At 39.9% G+C, this 16,792-nt stretch overlaps 3 protein-coding genes and 1 long non-coding RNA gene across 7 annotated transcripts in view; 2 read left to right on the plus strand and 2 right to left on the minus strand.

Moving 5' to 3' along the window:
- The window catches only part of LOC109198941 (polymeric immunoglobulin receptor), a 204,059-nt gene that overhangs the window by 184,999 nt on the left and 2,268 nt on the right, over window positions 1-16,792 (minus strand). For 2 of the 3 annotated variants that reach the window (XM_025902134.1, XM_025902133.1), the window contains exon 4: window positions 16,453-16,745. The exons of the other annotated variant lie outside the window; for it this stretch is intronic. In XM_025902134.1, the coding sequence (XP_025757919.1) occupies window positions 16,483-16,745 (263 nt within the window). In that variant the 3' untranslated portion in view covers window positions 16,453-16,482. Of the gene's footprint in view, window positions 1-16,452; window positions 16,746-16,792 lie in introns of those variants that run through there. 3 annotated transcript variants of the gene reach the window in all.
- On the minus strand, window positions 2,728-3,016 carry LOC112843542 (uncharacterized). 2 transcript variants are annotated; one of them, XR_003215965.1, is made up of 2 exons: window positions 2,926-3,016; window positions 2,728-2,826 (listed from the first exon to the last, which is right to left on the minus strand). It is a non-coding gene; the product is annotated as an uncharacterized LOC112843542 (long non-coding RNA). The 2 variants fall into 2 exon arrangements; XR_003215964.1 differs by having other exon boundaries at window positions 2,929-3,001.
- LOC100689862 (histone H2B 1/2) lies at window positions 10,116-11,552 on the plus strand. The gene has a single exon (XM_005455860.4). It carries the CDS (start codon window positions 10,336-10,338, stop codon window positions 10,708-10,710), a length of 375 nt encoding a protein of 124 aa, XP_005455917.1. The 5' UTR covers window positions 10,116-10,335; the 3' UTR covers window positions 10,711-11,552.
- On the plus strand, window positions 14,024-14,744 carry LOC109198949 (histone H1-like). The gene has a single exon (XM_019354297.2). The coding sequence runs from the start codon at window positions 14,059-14,061 to the stop codon at window positions 14,695-14,697; it is 639 nt and encodes a 212-aa protein (XP_019209842.1). The 5' UTR covers window positions 14,024-14,058; the 3' UTR covers window positions 14,698-14,744.

The raw sequence follows: 16,792 nt of genomic DNA on the forward strand, positions 1-16,792 counted from the left end.
TGCAAAGACATCATTTAAACAGTAGTCATCTATTAGTCATAATGTATCTCCGTTCTCCATCTCTATCCTCTCACAGCTCGGCGTATACCAACTCCAGGACCCCACCAGCAGCTGTGGTAACAATGGCTGTGCCCATCAACACACTGAAGCTGAGAAGCCACTGGTCACTATTGGCGACTCCAATAGGGTTACCTGGCAACTGTGGACACATGAAAGGAAAACAGCAGAAGTTAAACAGAAACACAAGACATGTTTACTGGAACATTTCCTATTGATAGCTTTATGGAAAAGTGTGTTTAAACACTTTTCTATTTTTTTTATTTTGTTTATGATTGGATTTATTGTGAAAGGAATTTCAAAGTTTTACATTTAATTTGACCTTTCCCCTGTTTTTCATACAGACTGAAGACGAATGGATGGTGCTTTCTTTGTTTAAAGATAATGAATAAAACTCTACAGACATCTTAAACCACCCCTCGTTTCTATATATTTTGTTATATAAATGGAAATACAGTATTTAAGACAAAAACTGAGCTTATATGATACTAGGGACCCTGGAAGTCAGTCCACCTTTATTATTCAGCACAGCCTTAAGTCTTTTAGTCAAGCTTTTTTGTATTTTCTGTAAGGAAGTATTCAGGAGCAGTTGTTTTCTTGGATGTTGGTTCCCTTTTTTTCCATTCTCTGTTAAGATGTTTCAGTAATGTTGAGGTCTGGGGAGGCCAATCCATGACTGAAGTCCTGTGATGCTTTTACTGCATTAGCAGTTTGTTTGGGGTCATTGTCATAGTGAAAAATGAAGCCACTGCCAATCAGACATTTGCATAGTGGATCAACTTCTGATTAATATTTGCAACTGATTTTCAGTCCAGTTCCTGTGTAATGTGACATACGCCAGTCTTTCTCCCTGTGTCCCTTCCTTAAGAATAGAGCCATCCTTCCATTGAGACTGTTTCTGATGAGGCTTCATTGAGCAGTAGATGGATCCCTCAGCTCATCTAATCATCCTATTTCTTAAAACATGACTGTTAATCTGCTGTAGCTCGTTAACTCTTCCACTTCTTTTTTTTGTAATCTCTTAGTTTCCTCATGTTATTAAGGTGGCAATGCACACTACATCCAAAGTCAATATACTGTTATAAAATGGAGTTGAATCTGTAATGGAGTTTGATTTAAACCAATCTAAGCAATTAAGTGAATGATGATGAGTAAAGAAATGATGGCGGAGGTCGTGGATGAAGACCCGGACAGCTGTGGTTGGCTCCTCGTATATAGCAGAGTGAGGTTGTGTTTGCACATTATTATAAAACCATGTTCACTAAATATTTTAGCTGCAGACAATAACATTATTTTTTATTTTATTTAATTTTTTTGCTGTAGTGATGTTATTCCACTTTGGTAAAATGGGAAAACGATCATTTTTTGCTGTTATTCCACACATTATTCCAAGACCCTCAACACAAGCCTTGTAGCCCAACCATATAAAGACAAATAAACAGTTGTGTTTGTAACAGCTCGTGAACATGTATCATTCCACATTACTTTAAATATCATTGTAAACTAAATGGAATAAATTAGTGTTTATATATAGTTTTGTCTCAGCTGTTTATACACAGTGTTTCAGTTCTTATCAGAGAGTCCCACTGTCTCACATGTGATGAACCAATACCTTTAGCTCTGTTGTAACCGTTTTGTTAGACCAGGTTTCCCTCATTTAAAAAATAATCTCTCATTAGAAACGGACATGATGTCTAAGACATAGAAATGCTTATTATGGGTTCACTTGATGTCATTGAAAAGAGAGATGCACATAGGTAACGCGCAGGCCATCCAGCTCCGAGGTTTATCTTCTCACCTCGAGTTTGCGACACTCTCTCCATGTACTCTCAGATAAGGGCCCACACATTTCTGCATGATCTTCTAAATTAGAAAGAGCAATTCACAAAACAGAAGCTGACCATCACAAAACACTCATCACAAACCAAAAATGGCTCCACTGAGCATCAAACTATCACCAGAATTTAATGATAATCTAAAGACTCACATTTGCGAATAACTAATTTTGTCTCATTTTGTCTTAGTTTGAGACATAAGTGCATGATTATAATACTGTATAGTTAGATGAGACAAGACTGATGGTTCCTCTTAATTATCCTCTTTATTTTTCCCGAGCCTCAGTAGTGGTAGCAACCATGGATAGAAAAACAATGACTCATCTTAAATCTACCCAACCACAGACTCCAAATCTAAAAAAAACCCAAACAAACAAAACAAAACAAAACAAAAAAATAACGGTGAAAGAAAACAGGGACTTTAACCAGAGAAGTACACACTCAGACACTGTTGACTTAATGGTGTTCCTTATCTGCAGCTGAACTTTAGTCTGAATTACACTGAAACTGGCAATTTTATTTACTTTTACTTTTTTTTTTTTTTTAAAGCTATTAGGCTGCTTTGTGGCTCACTTAATGCTAAACTAAGATTGTGTGAATCATTTGCACAAACACAGGCAGGATTTAAAGTGGCCTGCAGAACTTTACAGTCTCTGTCTCAAAGTTGGTCTAAACATGCTAACAGGTCTTTGTTTTTTTTTTCAATTTTCACTGGTTTGATGTAATAAATGAAATTTTAAAGAAGCAGACAATTTTTGTTATTTTAGTTCTATAATTTCATAAATCGTGGTATGGATCTAAGTCAACATTCAAAATAAATAAGATAATACAGCACTTTTGATGTTTGCCTTTTTATTTTCCCAGCAGTACTCAGGTTGGTTCTCGGCTACATTTACATAACAGATTTTAATGTCTTCAGCAGCTGGACACTCATCTGAGGAAGGAACATTGGAAAGGTGGTCAGTGCACAACTGCATTACAAATTTTATGTAAGACCCTGTATTTTATTGTATTTATATATTTTTAACATTACCACTTTTGGGAAGGATGAAAATATTTTCAGGAAGGAAGTCAGTCTGCAAGGAGAACTGCCTGAACTTCTCCTGCACAGCGCTGAGGTCCACACTGCGCCCTGTGAAAACATTAGATGTTTCAGCTAGACGTTTTAATAATAATAATAATAATAATAATGGATTGGATTTATATAGCGCTTTTCTAGGCACCCAAAGCGCTTTACAATTCCACTATTCATTCACACACTGGTGGAGGCAAACTACAGTTGTAGCCACAGCTGCTTTGGGGCAGACTGACAGAGGCGAGGCTGCCATATCGTGCCATCGGCTCCTCTGGCCATCACCAGTAGGCGGTAGGTGAAGTGTCTTGCCCAAGGACACAACGACCAGGACAGAGAGAGCAGGGGGATCGAACCGGCAAACTTCCGATTACAGATGAGCTTCCCAATCCCCTGAGCCACGGTCGCCCGAATCCTTTTAAAAAAGGATTTGTCAGAGTGTGAAATTATCACTAAATAGAATGTTACCGTCTAGTTTGTTAACAAAATAGGTTTCATTCCCCTTGGTGTTGATGGAGTAAGTCAGGGTGTATTCCTCATACTTCACATCAACAATGAGCAACTCGCTCAAATGCCCAAAGCCTGACAAAAGAATATAATTGAAATAATGAAAATACTAAAAGGTTAAACTATTAATATCTTTCTCCCTGTGTGGGTGCACTCACTCTGACTTATGTGTCTGAACTTTCCAGGAACGTCGGTCTTTTTGGCCACTTTTTCCATTTTCCGACATGTGCCATTATAGCTGAAAAGACATCATTGAAACATGATTAATCTTCATTTTAAATGATTTATTTATATGTAAATGCCCATTCTCTCTGCCTGTCCACTCACACTTACACACTGGTGTATGATAAATCCAAATTCCCATTGGGTAGTGGGGTAATCACATACGTGCCCATTTTCATTCTGTCTTTATGTCGATAATCCGCTCAGCATTTGTGGCAAGTCCAATGTGATACCACTTACCAGCAATCTCAGGGCACACACAAGGAAAGCAGCAGGTAATTATGCAGAAACACAAGAGCAGCTTTATTTAAAAAAAAACCACCCTGTTTTAAAACTCCTGTTAGGCTTTGGAAGACTACCAGTTTAACTTCACATAATTACATGTTAATTGTTACACTGAAAAATGCTTTAGCTAGCATTTGTAACCAGTTCAGTTTAGAAACTCTTGGGTTGTTTTTGGAGTGTGCTATGGGTCACCATTCATTTGAAATGTGAAGTGCTGTTCAGTTTTGTGATGGCTGCTGAAGGTGGCTGCTGTAAAGGCCTAACAGAGCATCTCAACGGAGGAAACCCAGCATTTGGCAATGTCCATAAATTCTGTACGTCAGAATTTCACACAAGCAATATAATCAGTTGTTAAAAATGGCACATTATGTGCAAAATTGCTGTAATTAATGATTAGTTAATGAATATAGTCAGGGGCGATTCTAGGATCAGAGCTTTGGGGGTGCTGAGCACCAGGAGAGCTGCCCAGCCAGGCAAGGTAAACTTTACTTGTCACAATGAGACTTCTTCCCTGTCTCTGTCAGTCCCTGCATCTTTAAATGTCTCCAGTTGTCCCGAGTTCTCTCTGACTGTCTCCTTGGTGCATTTAAACCTGTTCCTCCCTGTCCTCGTCGACTGTTGTACCATCTCTGTGCAAGTCTCTCTGTGCCTGGGTCCTCGTCACAAAACATGACATCACTGTTTAATAAACATATGCTTCAGCCAATACCTTTTGATTAGCCTTGTCTCGGTTTCTTGCTTTGTGGTAGATCTTTATTCTGTTTTCACTGAGATATTTGAATGCTAATCAATAAATCAATATTCAATTCTAAAAAAATTCTAACCCCCACATTTGTGAAAGAAAAGCAAAACACTTTTTTGAAAACTTTGCAACAAAACCATCAAATCTGATAAAGGTTATTTAAATGCTGCAAAAGAAGAATGGATTGGAATAAAAAAAATAATACATGTCCTAACCTTAATTACTGCGGGAGAATAATGAATGATGCTCATAGTTAGTAAAAAGTAACCTGAGTGCATTTTTTGGACAGAGATTCACTTTTAATGTGTATGTATAATATAATACAGATACATAAAAAATACACTCCAAAAATAGAAGAGTCCTTGAAATGTACAAATGTACAAAATATAAATTAAAAAAATTATAAAAATGGAGGCAACTTGGCCTATGGTACAATGTATACAATGTATGAAAAGATCTTTACTGCAGATACTACTATGGCTTTGCAGATTTTTTATTTTATTTTAACCTATGTGGCCTCACCTTGAGGTTGGTAAATCTATCACTGTTTGGTGGTCAACTCTCTCAAGCAGTTTAACAGTTTCTGTTGTGCCTGTCACTGTTCCCTGTCTGTTTTCTTACCTGATTCTTCCTGACCTTGTACTTTCCCCTCTTTCCTCTCTCCCTCTTTGGACTGATAATCATACGCACATAGATTGTATTAGATGAAAAAATTAAATTAATATCAAAAAAATACTATTGAAATCACTAATATAAAAGTCCTCTCTCAGTGTACTTTCAACCAAAAGGCAAATAACCAAACCACATGAACATCTAATAAAAGATACAAATATTGAAACACTGATCCAACATTATCCTTTATTGACGGATCATTAGATTTTACACTTTTAACTGAATGTGGCTCCTTTTTTTGAAAAAACTTATATCCATTATATTATGAACCTGGGTGTCTCTCTGTACACACACACACACACACAAACAACAGGAGTTATAAGGTTAATGGGAATCCAGTCAGTTAGCTAGTAAGTACCTTGGGTTTAATATCGGCACATATGACAAAATAACCAGGTTCTCTCATTCCTTTTCAAACAGGACAGTGGTAACAACAGCACTCTACAGACACTTTTAAGTTTTAGATTTTAAATAGGCTGGATACATTTCAATGGGAGCAACAGGACGGTCAAATGTCATTGATTTTACTACAGAGCAGGAGGGATTGTAGGGTAGCAAACATCGTCGGAAAACACGTTTTCAACACTGCAGGTTACCTGGGTGTAATGTTTTTCAGCTAAAAAGAAACATGTTATGACTCCTACCTAACTATATAAAGAGTAACTGAAGGTTAAATGCAGCTAATATGTCCTGTTTTAAGCCAGGCACTTACACCTCCGCTCTGCTGCATCTCAGCCACCATCGCTCTGGCACAAAGGGCACCAGAGCCAGAGTAGAGGCGAGGCGAGCTGGAACAAACCATTTTGGGAGGCGGGGTATCTATACTTTTGTTGTTAAAATATTACATCTCAACCAAATACTGTATGCTTTCTATATTTTTTGTAGTGTATCACACACACACACACAAATGACAATATCCTGTACCAAATATTGTCAAAAAAGTAAGAAATTTTTGGGGGTGCTTCAGCAGACTCAAGCTCCAATCTGACTTGATTATTTACAGAAATGAGTCCAAATCAAAAGAAGCTGAATGATTTTGTTTTCATTCATTTTGTTTGTTCACTCAGTTTGTTCACTATAACCTGATATTTTGTAACATCTGCCATTTCTCACAACATGAGAGTGGTCTCCTGAAGACTGCAGTGTAAGTCCACCAGAGCAGGTTTTGTGTTTGGGACCCTCTGAGTCCCACAGCTTAGCACATCGCTATGGTAACAAAAGGATGTTTCTGTCTTCTTGCTATAATACAGTGGACATTTCTGCATCTGTGAGTCACACAGCTTTGAGTGTCTGTTGTCTGATGTCTTACACACAGAGTAGTGACAGCATCACTTATATCAACACAAATTATTCACTTTATTTTTATTTGAACTTTGAACTTTTATGAAATCACAGGGACATATATTTACAAAGTGAATAAAAATAAAGTATTTACAGTAAGGTAATGTTCATTAGCAGAACAAAAGCTTAATAAAGTGATTCATTAAAGTGATTTTACTCATCACACAACATCTGGAGTTAACAGCTGGTGCTGTGATGATCAGTCCAGTCTCTGTTTGCACAGGACACACACTGATGTACTTCACACGTTCCCACAGGTCCTTTAACAGCATTTAGCATCCCCATGGTGACCGTTCAGCTGTCCGTCTCAAACTTTAACTTGGTACCTGTCTCCTTTGTGCTGCCACTGCTTCAAGTCTCTGAAGTTTCAGTCATCTCACATCGCATCTGATCACTTCCTGTGTGGAAGCCCCTAAAACCGAGTCACAGCACAGATGCCAAAGGTCACCTTTCCTGCCACACCTGTAGGATCTGCCTGCTTTAAGTTATATATGAAATAAATGTGGAAGGAAAAAGACTGAACACATGCACCTCTCCAGGAGCACATTTCATACCACTGTCTGACATAAAATGTGGACTACTGGTAGGATACCAATCAGACATAATGATAATACTCTGTAAGAACCTGCAGACTCTCATAAGGTGTTGGAGTGAATCAGAGCTGCTACTTGACAGCTGACATTATCTAACTGATCAGCGTGTTGACAGATAATCTGTTTTTATAACTTGTTTTAACAAACAAATAAAATAAAATAAAATCAAAGCTGTTTGCTATTGAATGGGTTCATGACAGCCAGAATTATCTCTGTATTATGTGCTGCATTATGTATCAGTACAAATTAGCCTCAGATCAGCTGAAACACTCAGTTTATTTAAATCCAGGTTGAAGACTCACCTGTTCTCAGCTGCATTTGAATAAAACACCAAATGCACACTGTTTTACTTTAAAGCTTACATTTCAAAACTTACATTTTAACTACTGATTTTATCTACTGTTCCTTTCTTTCGTTTTTCATTTTAAACCATGCTTTTTATTTGTTTTTTGAATCACTTTGAATCACCTTGCTCTTGAATTGTGGTCTATAAATAAACTTGCCTTGCCTTGAATAAAAATATTATTTGTGTTTGATAAAGAACCATAAACATCTCCAAAATCAAACTAAAAGTGCTGAAGTTTGTACTGACCGGAATTCTCTCCTCAGGTTAGTTAGGTACCACCAACATCTGGACAACAGAGGGAGAAATATCTGGATGGATTTTATTTTATTTTATTTTATTTTATTTTATTTTAGGAAAAACTGCATACTGCATTTATGCCTAGTGGAGTTACAGTTGGTGAAACTGTTAATGCTGTGCTGTTGCTCCACTGTAATACATGTAAAACTGTGGATGTTGTATCTTTATGCTGGAACAACCTCCATCAGGACATTTATTCCTTTTACTGAACTCAGAATCTGTCTCTACAGATGATTTGTGACCTGCAGGCAACATTTTGTAACCGGAGATGGATCATCCTGTGCTCCAGGTCTCATAGGTGTGATCATGTAGCTCAAAGTTCAGACTGAATTTAAAACAAGAACAAAAGTGAAGCATCAAAAACAGACATAAGATTCCTCCACCATCCAATCAGAGAGGCAGAAAAGTGAAGCTTGTATTCAGCTCGACATTAGGATTTATTCATCATGAATTTTCTCTGAGAGTTTGTGCTCCTCCTGAGCATTTTGTGCCATCTAGTGACATCTAGTGTTGCACTGGTGACAATACAAGGGGAGTAGGATGAAACTGGCTCTGAATCAGTTTTTAAACACACACAAAAACACACACAGACACACACACACACAGCAAGGACAAAATGCTGATATCTAATATTCATGAGTTGTTCACAGAATAAACTCTACTGACATTTAACCCTTTCATGAACAATGGTCACTGCAGTGGACAGCTACTCAAAGGCTGTTTTCTTGTATTTGTGTCAGTGTTGATGGTATACTGGCACATAAACCAGTAAAGCATTGGACACTGATGTGTCACTCGATACCCTGCCACCTACTGTCGTTTAATATTACTATAGATGTATGGCGTGTGTCATTGTAATTACTGTCATTTAACCCTGCCATGCATGAATTATAATAACCTCAATCAGGATTCTTTTTGTTAAGTATTTTTATCCATCTTTTCATGCCTAAAGATGAATAAAAGTTAGGGGGAAGGAGTTCGCCGTCTGGTCAGAGCCTGGGATGCTGGGCTGAGACTACACTACACTCCCCTGGAGCGGGAGTCACAAGTTTGATTCCTGGGACGTCTGTATCCATTAAGGGTCCTATGGCTAGACCCCCCATGCTAAAAGCGAGCCTACCTATGAGCGAGAGACATAAATACAGAGAGTCATACACAGTCTTGTAATCTGGGAGAATTGTTGTTCCAATTCTTTGAGCTTCCAGTTGGTGAGGCCTCTTATGAGGCCTCATAAGAGTAGTTGTTTGGGTTAAGTTTAAAGCACTAAACTGCAATCCAATTTTGCAGTTGACCGAATGTCCATCACTGGTCCCCAGATCTATTGATTTCCCGTTGCAGAGTCACAAGCTTCTCTATGATTTTTTCCATCTTACGTTCAATGTATATATATATATATATATATATATATATATATATATATGTATATATATATATATATATGTATGTGTGTGTGTGTGTGTGAGTGTTTGTGTGTGTGTGGGCATATAGATAGATAGATAGATAGATAGATAGATAGATAGATAGATAGATAGATAGATAGATAGATAGATAGATAAAAAAAATCACGAGTGGCCCACCGGGCAAATGCCCGGTATGCCCGATGGCCAGTCCAGCCCTGCATCACAATATAAACCACAACAAATTACAAGGAAAAAATATTTTAACTGCTGGAACCAAATATTAATCTTTTTTATACACAAACCATTTCGATAACACTTACACACACTGGGTTACTAAACGAATGTGTTGTCACACCATATCGTTCTTGTGAAAGTGTTGCCAGCATCAACTAGTCTAACGGTCATCTACCAATCTAATTCACGGGTCATGTCTGTGTTCTCCCACAGAAAATGATCCTACACGAACAACATGCTGCTTCAGACACTGATCCTCCCGGTGGAAGTGCACCTTCTTTTTCCTCCTTTTTTAAGATTTTTAATGTTAGTTTAAATTCAAAATCAACGGTTAAAAAAATATATGAACACAAGATAATAAAAAAGTGAATGGTTCAGTCTAATGTGTGCTGTAGTGAGACATTAAACTTCACTAAAACTATGCAGTTATGAAACGTAACTTTAATCTGAGCCAAAGCGATTTGCTTAGTTGGAAATACATTTACTGCTCATTTAGAACAAATGACTGTCTCAGCAAACGAGGACACAATCACACAGTCCACTGTCTTTGTTAGATGCGCGCCTGTTTCAGCAAAGTTCACAAATTCCCTCCAACACAACGTCCGGCCCACTGTGCGGCTCCACCAATGAGCTCCGAGGGCCTGCGCAGTGGTATTAGCATACAGCCTGTATAAAAAGCGCTGCTCTCAGTCACAGAGCTCATTCGTTGCTGCAGAGTATCGAAGAAGGAAAATGCCTGAACCCGCCAAGTCCGCTCCCAAGAAGGGCTCCAAGAAAGCCGTGACCAAGACCGCCGGCAAGGGCGGCAAGAAGAAGAGAAAGACCAGGAAGGAGAGCTACGCCATCTACGTGTACAAGGTGCTGAAGCAGGTCCACCCCGACACCGGGATCTCCTCCAAAGCCATGAGCATCATGAACTCGTTTGTCAACGACATCTTCGAGCGCATCGCTGCCGAGGCATCTCGCCTGGCCCACTACAACAAACGCTCCACCATCACCTCCAGGGAGATCCAGACCGCAGTGCGCCTGCTTCTCCCCGGTGAGCTGGCCAAGCACGCCGTGTCTGAGGGCACCAAGGCCGTCACCAAGTACACCAGCTCAAAGTAAACTGGCTATCGACGTCAACCCAACGGCTCTTTTCAGAGCCACACACTTGAATCTGACGAGCATACTTCTTACTGTCCAACTTAGCTGCTATGTTGCCAGCTACTTCAGTCGCGGATGTGGACTTTTGTCGCTGGGTGGTATCAATCCGCTGCATTGACCGAGACGACTGAAATGTTTTACTGCTGTTTAGATTGTAGAAAACTTGCTACATACGCAGTATTAATGCGACTTTGTATTTGACACTTTTGCTACAGTTCGAACTTTTCCTTTTATTCCTGATATGCAAAGTTGCAGTTTTCTATTGCAAGGTCTTGTGTATGTATTGGTGATGGCCAAACGAAGCTTTCTAAAGCTTGTATTGGAAAAACGGATCATTACTCTTTTCAGTCCTCTCTGGTGACATTGGCTGGCCAAAAATATGAAGAGCAGCCTGAATCCACAAAATAAAACCGACTGCTTTGTTATTGTCCACTTTACAGAGTGGAATTCTGTCTGATATTGAGCCACCGCTGTGTTGCTTTAAACGTGTATTGTGGATTTTTGGGGGTGGAAGTTTATTTCTTTAACAAATAATTTTGACCAGTGAACTTGTTTGAACATGCACCGTGGTGTTTCTTGACATGTGACTCTTGATATTGGTAAATACAATAATTGAAAAATACCACGTTACATATAATAAACATATAATGTACACCAGATTATGGCTAATGTTTCGGCTGTGAGGTTCCACCTCTGTACTTATGCAGTTAATAGCTGGACAGGTATATTTATAAATAGGAGATTTTCCTATACATATTTTTGACCTGGGGGTAGAATTGATTGTGAACTGGAAAGAAAAATACTTATGAACTTGTAAATTAAAACATGATGCATTTAAGGTAACCCTTTTCATTTTGATTTTAGATTTTTTTTTTTTTTTTTTTTCCCTTTTCGTGGAGAATTTCTCCTGCGTTAAGGAAAATCCCTTCACATGGCACAGAAGAGGCTGGAGTGCAGAAAAACCGGTAGAGGTGCAGTTATACAGTCTACCTGGGCCCCACAAACTATCACCTAAAGAGAAGAAATTAAATTGCTGCACATTTTGCAGACTAAGAGTTCAAGATTATTTAAAAAAAAAAAAAGATATTTCTTTTTATAACACTAAATGTAAAGAGTCAAATTTAAATCTTTCTAAAGTTATTTAATGATATTTATATTATGAAAAGCAGATTTTTGACATTTTAAGTTTTTCCCTTTTCCAGATAAAATAAACACGCACAAAACAAAAGCAAACAGCCAGAACAAAGCTGGAAAACCCACCGACCAAAATCAACTCAAAATACTCCCACACAACAGAACCTCCTCTATTCCTCGCTGGCTCCACATCTCTCAGTAGAATGATCAGTGGTTCTCTATCTGTCACCATCAAAACACTCCACAAATCCCGCGAATGATTCACCTGCTTATAAATCATTGAATCAGACACCGAAGCAGTTAGGTTCTAAATGAAGCTTCGGACGTCACTCAACACGTGACTCTGGCCAAACGAATCAAGCTTCGACACAGTGCTTCTAAAGCAGTGTGTTGATTTTTTTGACACATGCACCGGAGTGAGCATGTGTCAAGCGAGCCATCACTAGTCTGTATCGTTTTAGTCGTATGTCTATTCGTTTTGTTGCAGTTTCTCTTGCTTCACTGTGTACTGTACTACACATGGTTGAAATGACCAACCCACCTGACTTGATGTGCACTTTCACTTTATAAACACACAGCTAGACTAACAACTATGATACAAAGGGCTTGTTTGTTGTACTGTTAGATGGCAGAAATTGATGCTAGATGCAAACTAAGAAAGAAATGTATCATTACCTTTTTCTTTAATGCTTTTTTTTTTTGTATTTTTCCCCCACTTGTGGTGCCCGTGGATGGATGACACCTTTAGCATTTGCCTATACTGCCTATGCCACAGGCAGACCCTGCTGTGACCTTCAAGCTTTCTAGCTATGAGCAAAGAGGAATTTCCATCAAAGCTTTCTTCAATCTATTTTGTAATTTGATGGCTCCGTAGCCACCTTTCTATCTGGATTCATATAATGCAATTATTGTAGTAAGTGCTGTGCATAAGACTGAGGAGTTGTACAGGATGTCGGTAGGAATGATTTCCTGTGGTGTTCAGAGGTGAATTTTGGTTCTCAGTCTCTCACTAAACCCACTCCTGTGACTGGTCAGCACATGATGGAGTGGGTCAGAGGTATTGTTCAGCATTTCACTTATCATGGACAGAAATCTGTTTTTTTTTTTTTTTTTTTTAGTAGGTGGAAGAATCACAGAATCGTCCAGAAAGAAGAGCAGAGATATACTGGGCATAACTAAAGACACTATTACTAGATTAAACCGAGGTCGCTATCCAGGACATGACATCAGCTTTATTAGTCCCAGAGCTGGGAAATGCACCGACATGGGCAGAGCAGGATAAAATAAATAGCAAATAATTACAATAATATTACTATGATTAAATAAATAAAATGGATACAATGATAAAATAATGTTTGACTAGTAGTGACAACAAGACAAGGTTTAACAGTGAGATGGTGGATGTTTTTAGCAGGTAGAGTATTACACATGTGTGTGTTCACGTGTTCATTGACTGCGGTTGTTTATTGTAGAGTCAGTAACTGTAGAAGGAAACAGAGTCAATGCAGACTAAGAGATCAGAGCCAAAGTGTGGAAGCGAGCTGCTGTGAGGTCACTAATGAAGCTTCTGATGTGCAACAATGTGAGTGAAACTGTGCTTTGGTTAGAAGTGAGCAGCTGTCACAGAAGTGTCGCTGCTCCGTGGGCCTCCAGCAGCATCGGTGTGTTTGCTGGGAGCTCGCGGCGTCACTTTGTCCCACAGCCGCGCTCACCAGATGCTGCTTTTAACTCGGAGTGGGTGAACAAACATGTGTATCAGCTGGAAAAGGCTTTTTACGGAGCTCTGCTGCAGCTCCATCGGTTTTAGCAGAGAAAAGAGTGCAAGAAGCCGCCGAGCAGCGCTGAGCTCCGCACCGAGTCGCTGAGCTTTAGGAGCTCCACGAACCGAGAGCAGAGAGCACGAGAGCCCGACACGAGGCCTGCACGAGGAGACACAAGCCCGCTGTGGACTGCTCCACTGTCGGCCTGCAGTGCTGCTCACAAACTCACTTTGAGCTCTTTGATCCCGAGACACGAAACACAAAATGAAGCATTGCGGGGCACACGCGAGAGCTGCGCGCGCTGCCTTCACTCTCCACGGTTCTCATGGTGCGTTTAAGTGCAGCGTGGCGCTTCCGACTTGCCATCACTGTACCGTGAATCTCTTTGACTCTCGTTCAGACGCGAAAGAGGAAAATGTCCGAGGAAGCTCCCGCACCTGCTCCCGTCCCGGCCAAGGCGGCCAAGAAGAAGAAGACGACGGCTTCCAAGCCCAAGAAGGTCGGCCCCAGCGTGGGCGAGCTGATTGTGAAAGCCGTGGCCGCTTCCAAGGAGCGCAGCGGCGTGTCCGCAGCCGCTCTCAAGAAGGCTCTGGCTGCCGGAGGCTACGATGTGGACAAGAACAAGGCCCGCGTCAAGACCGCCATCAAGAGCCTGGTGGCGAAGGGCACTCTGGTGCAGACCAAGGGCACCGGGGCCTCCGGATCCTTCAAGATGAACAAGAAGGCTACTGACAGCAAAGCCAAGAAGCCCGCCAAGAAAGCCGCTCCTAAAGCCAAGAAGCCCGCCGCTGCCAAAGCCAAGAAACCGGCAGCAGCTGCTAAGAAGTCGCCCAAGAAGGCAGCAGCAGCCAAGAAGCCCGCAGCCGCTAAGAAGTCGCCCAAGAAAGCCAAGAAGCCCGCAGCGGCGGCCAAGAAAGCGCCCAAAAGCCCCAAGAAGGCGGCCAAGAGCCCCAAGAAGGTGCTGAAGAAGGCTCCCGCAGCAAAGAAGTCCCCCGCCAAGAAGGCCGCCAAGCCCAAAGTCAAGAAGGCAGCCACAGCAGCCAAGAAGAAGTGAGCTGCCACCACTCTCACACTCAACAACGGCTCTTCTCAGAGCCACCACAGCAACACACAAGAGCTCCTTCCTCACACTCACTCATCACTCTATCATTCACAATAATGTCCTTATTGTTAAAGCACACACTCCCCATTTCTCTCATTACATGTACAACTTGTATTAGTATCATGGTGCACATTAGTGCTGTCTTCACAAGTCTGCAACTCCAGAAAAAGACAACAATACAAATACTAACTACTGAATATTTACTATCATAGCTTCATAATACAACACAACACATCACACCACTTCTCATTTTTCTATGAGACACTATCATGCAAGAAACACACCTTTAAAACTTATCACCTACATTTTAAAATATTCTATAAAAAAAACAAAAAATGTGACTGAAAGTATTACATTTATAGATGCATGTTATTATCTATATAGGAGATCTGTTTCACTTCTATTTTTATTTTTTGAAAGCCTACACTGGCTGTTGTAGTGAAAGTACACTGTATATTTTAATGATACCTAGCCATTATAATCCACTTGAAATGCTCTAACCTACAATCTTACCTAAATCTAGGCCAGTTGAAAGGACACATTTTACTCCAAGCTAAGCCTGTACTGCTATTTATTTTACCATGTATTTATTTCATTACTCATTTCATAACCAATTTGATTCATGTACATTTGAACTAATGGAGTTCTGTAGCATTAAGAGTGCAGGGGAATCCGTGATTTTAAAATATAGTCTTGAGGTTTACTTCTTCTTGACCTCACGATCCTTTGGATATCCCAGCTTCAGGAGATGAGTCCGGGGCTGCCCTGTGTCCCCCTCCTCAGTTTTCCACTAACTCTTTTGTTCAGTCTGGGGGGGGGCTGTCCTCTCCCCAGGTCAGTAATGTGGCTTCCTGTTCCTGGCTGAGGCAGCTTTTACTCCTGATTTTATGACAGGCAGACCCCCACTGTCAATACATTTTTGACACTATAGAGTTACACAAAGTTTATAGCTGAACCAAGTGATTTGGCACGTCAGAGGTCAGGGTTCAGCAACTTAATGTCATTCTTGAGAGCTTTAAGGTCGCATGAAATGCTTTGATAACACAAATCCACTATTGTCCTTAAAACAGGGTTTGACAAAGTCATTCTAACCAAACCCACACTTAGGAATCATTTCCTGTTCTTCCGATCTCCAGCTGCCCCCTATTACCTAAGCACATTCTATTCTTCTAATTGTTGTTTTATTCTACTCACAATATACACAGAAACCTAAGAGTAGATGTAAGTGACTTTGCAAAATGTCCCGAATTCAGGAGCAGTGCTGAACATGTTGCTAACAGCTCCACATTTTCCTCCATCTGTATCAAAGAAGTCCACCTGTCCCTCTCCTCCTGTTGTGGTGATTTCCTATTGTTTGACAAGGTTTGTGATCTTGCCAAGTGTCATGAACCACATGTTGTCTTTTTCCATGAGCTTAGAAACTGCTTTAATTATTGAGTGAACCATGATGCATGTCTACATTCATAGTTATGAAGCTAATAATAAGTAATATCCTATTTATTGTAAATTATTGTGTACTATTATTGTGTACTATTGTGTACTCCACACACATGGAGAGATGCCAAACTGCCTTTCACTGTTCTTCTAACAGTGACAATAAAAAGCTATTCTATTCTATTCTATTCTATTCTATTCTAATTAGTAAGATGAGCAATGAGGTTGAAAAAGGAACGAGCCTTAACCACACAGCAGGAAAGACTGAGAGCTTTCTTGAAGGTGGACTTCAATCTCTTACAGTTAGAGATGACATGAGTGACTGTACATTTTAAAATAAATCAAAGTGCATAAGTTATATTTCCCAGTAGACAAGTTCATAAACAACAGTAACAGCAAGAAGGATGTTTGCTCAGAGAGAAGTGTTTGGCTCTTAAAAGAGTCAGGACAATCTGATGAAGATGTAGAAATCCTTGGAGTGAAACTCGGACTCTGTGCTGTTGTTGTTGGTGGTGTTTGTGTTGTTTTAGTTGTTGCTTGTGGTGTCGAAGTAGGTGGATTTGAACCTGTGAACAATACACAAATTAAAAAGAATCAGTAGTGACACTTGAAA

Source organism: Oreochromis niloticus, linkage group LG3, assembly GCF_001858045.2.
Source record: "Oreochromis niloticus isolate F11D_XX linkage group LG3, O_niloticus_UMD_NMBU, whole genome shotgun sequence".
NCBI lineage: Eukaryota > Metazoa > Chordata > Actinopteri > Cichliformes > Cichlidae > Oreochromis > Oreochromis niloticus.

What these genes read in the sequence shown, in the direction of transcription:
- LOC100689862 (XM_005455860.4), top strand. Translation starts at nt 10,336, where the DNA reads ATGCCTGAACCCGCCAAGTCCGCTCCCAAGAAGGGCTCCAAGAAAGCC.
- LOC109198949 (XM_019354297.2), top strand. Translation starts at nt 14,059, where the DNA reads ATGTCCGAGGAAGCTCCCGCACCTGCTCCCGTCCCGGCCAAGGCGGCC.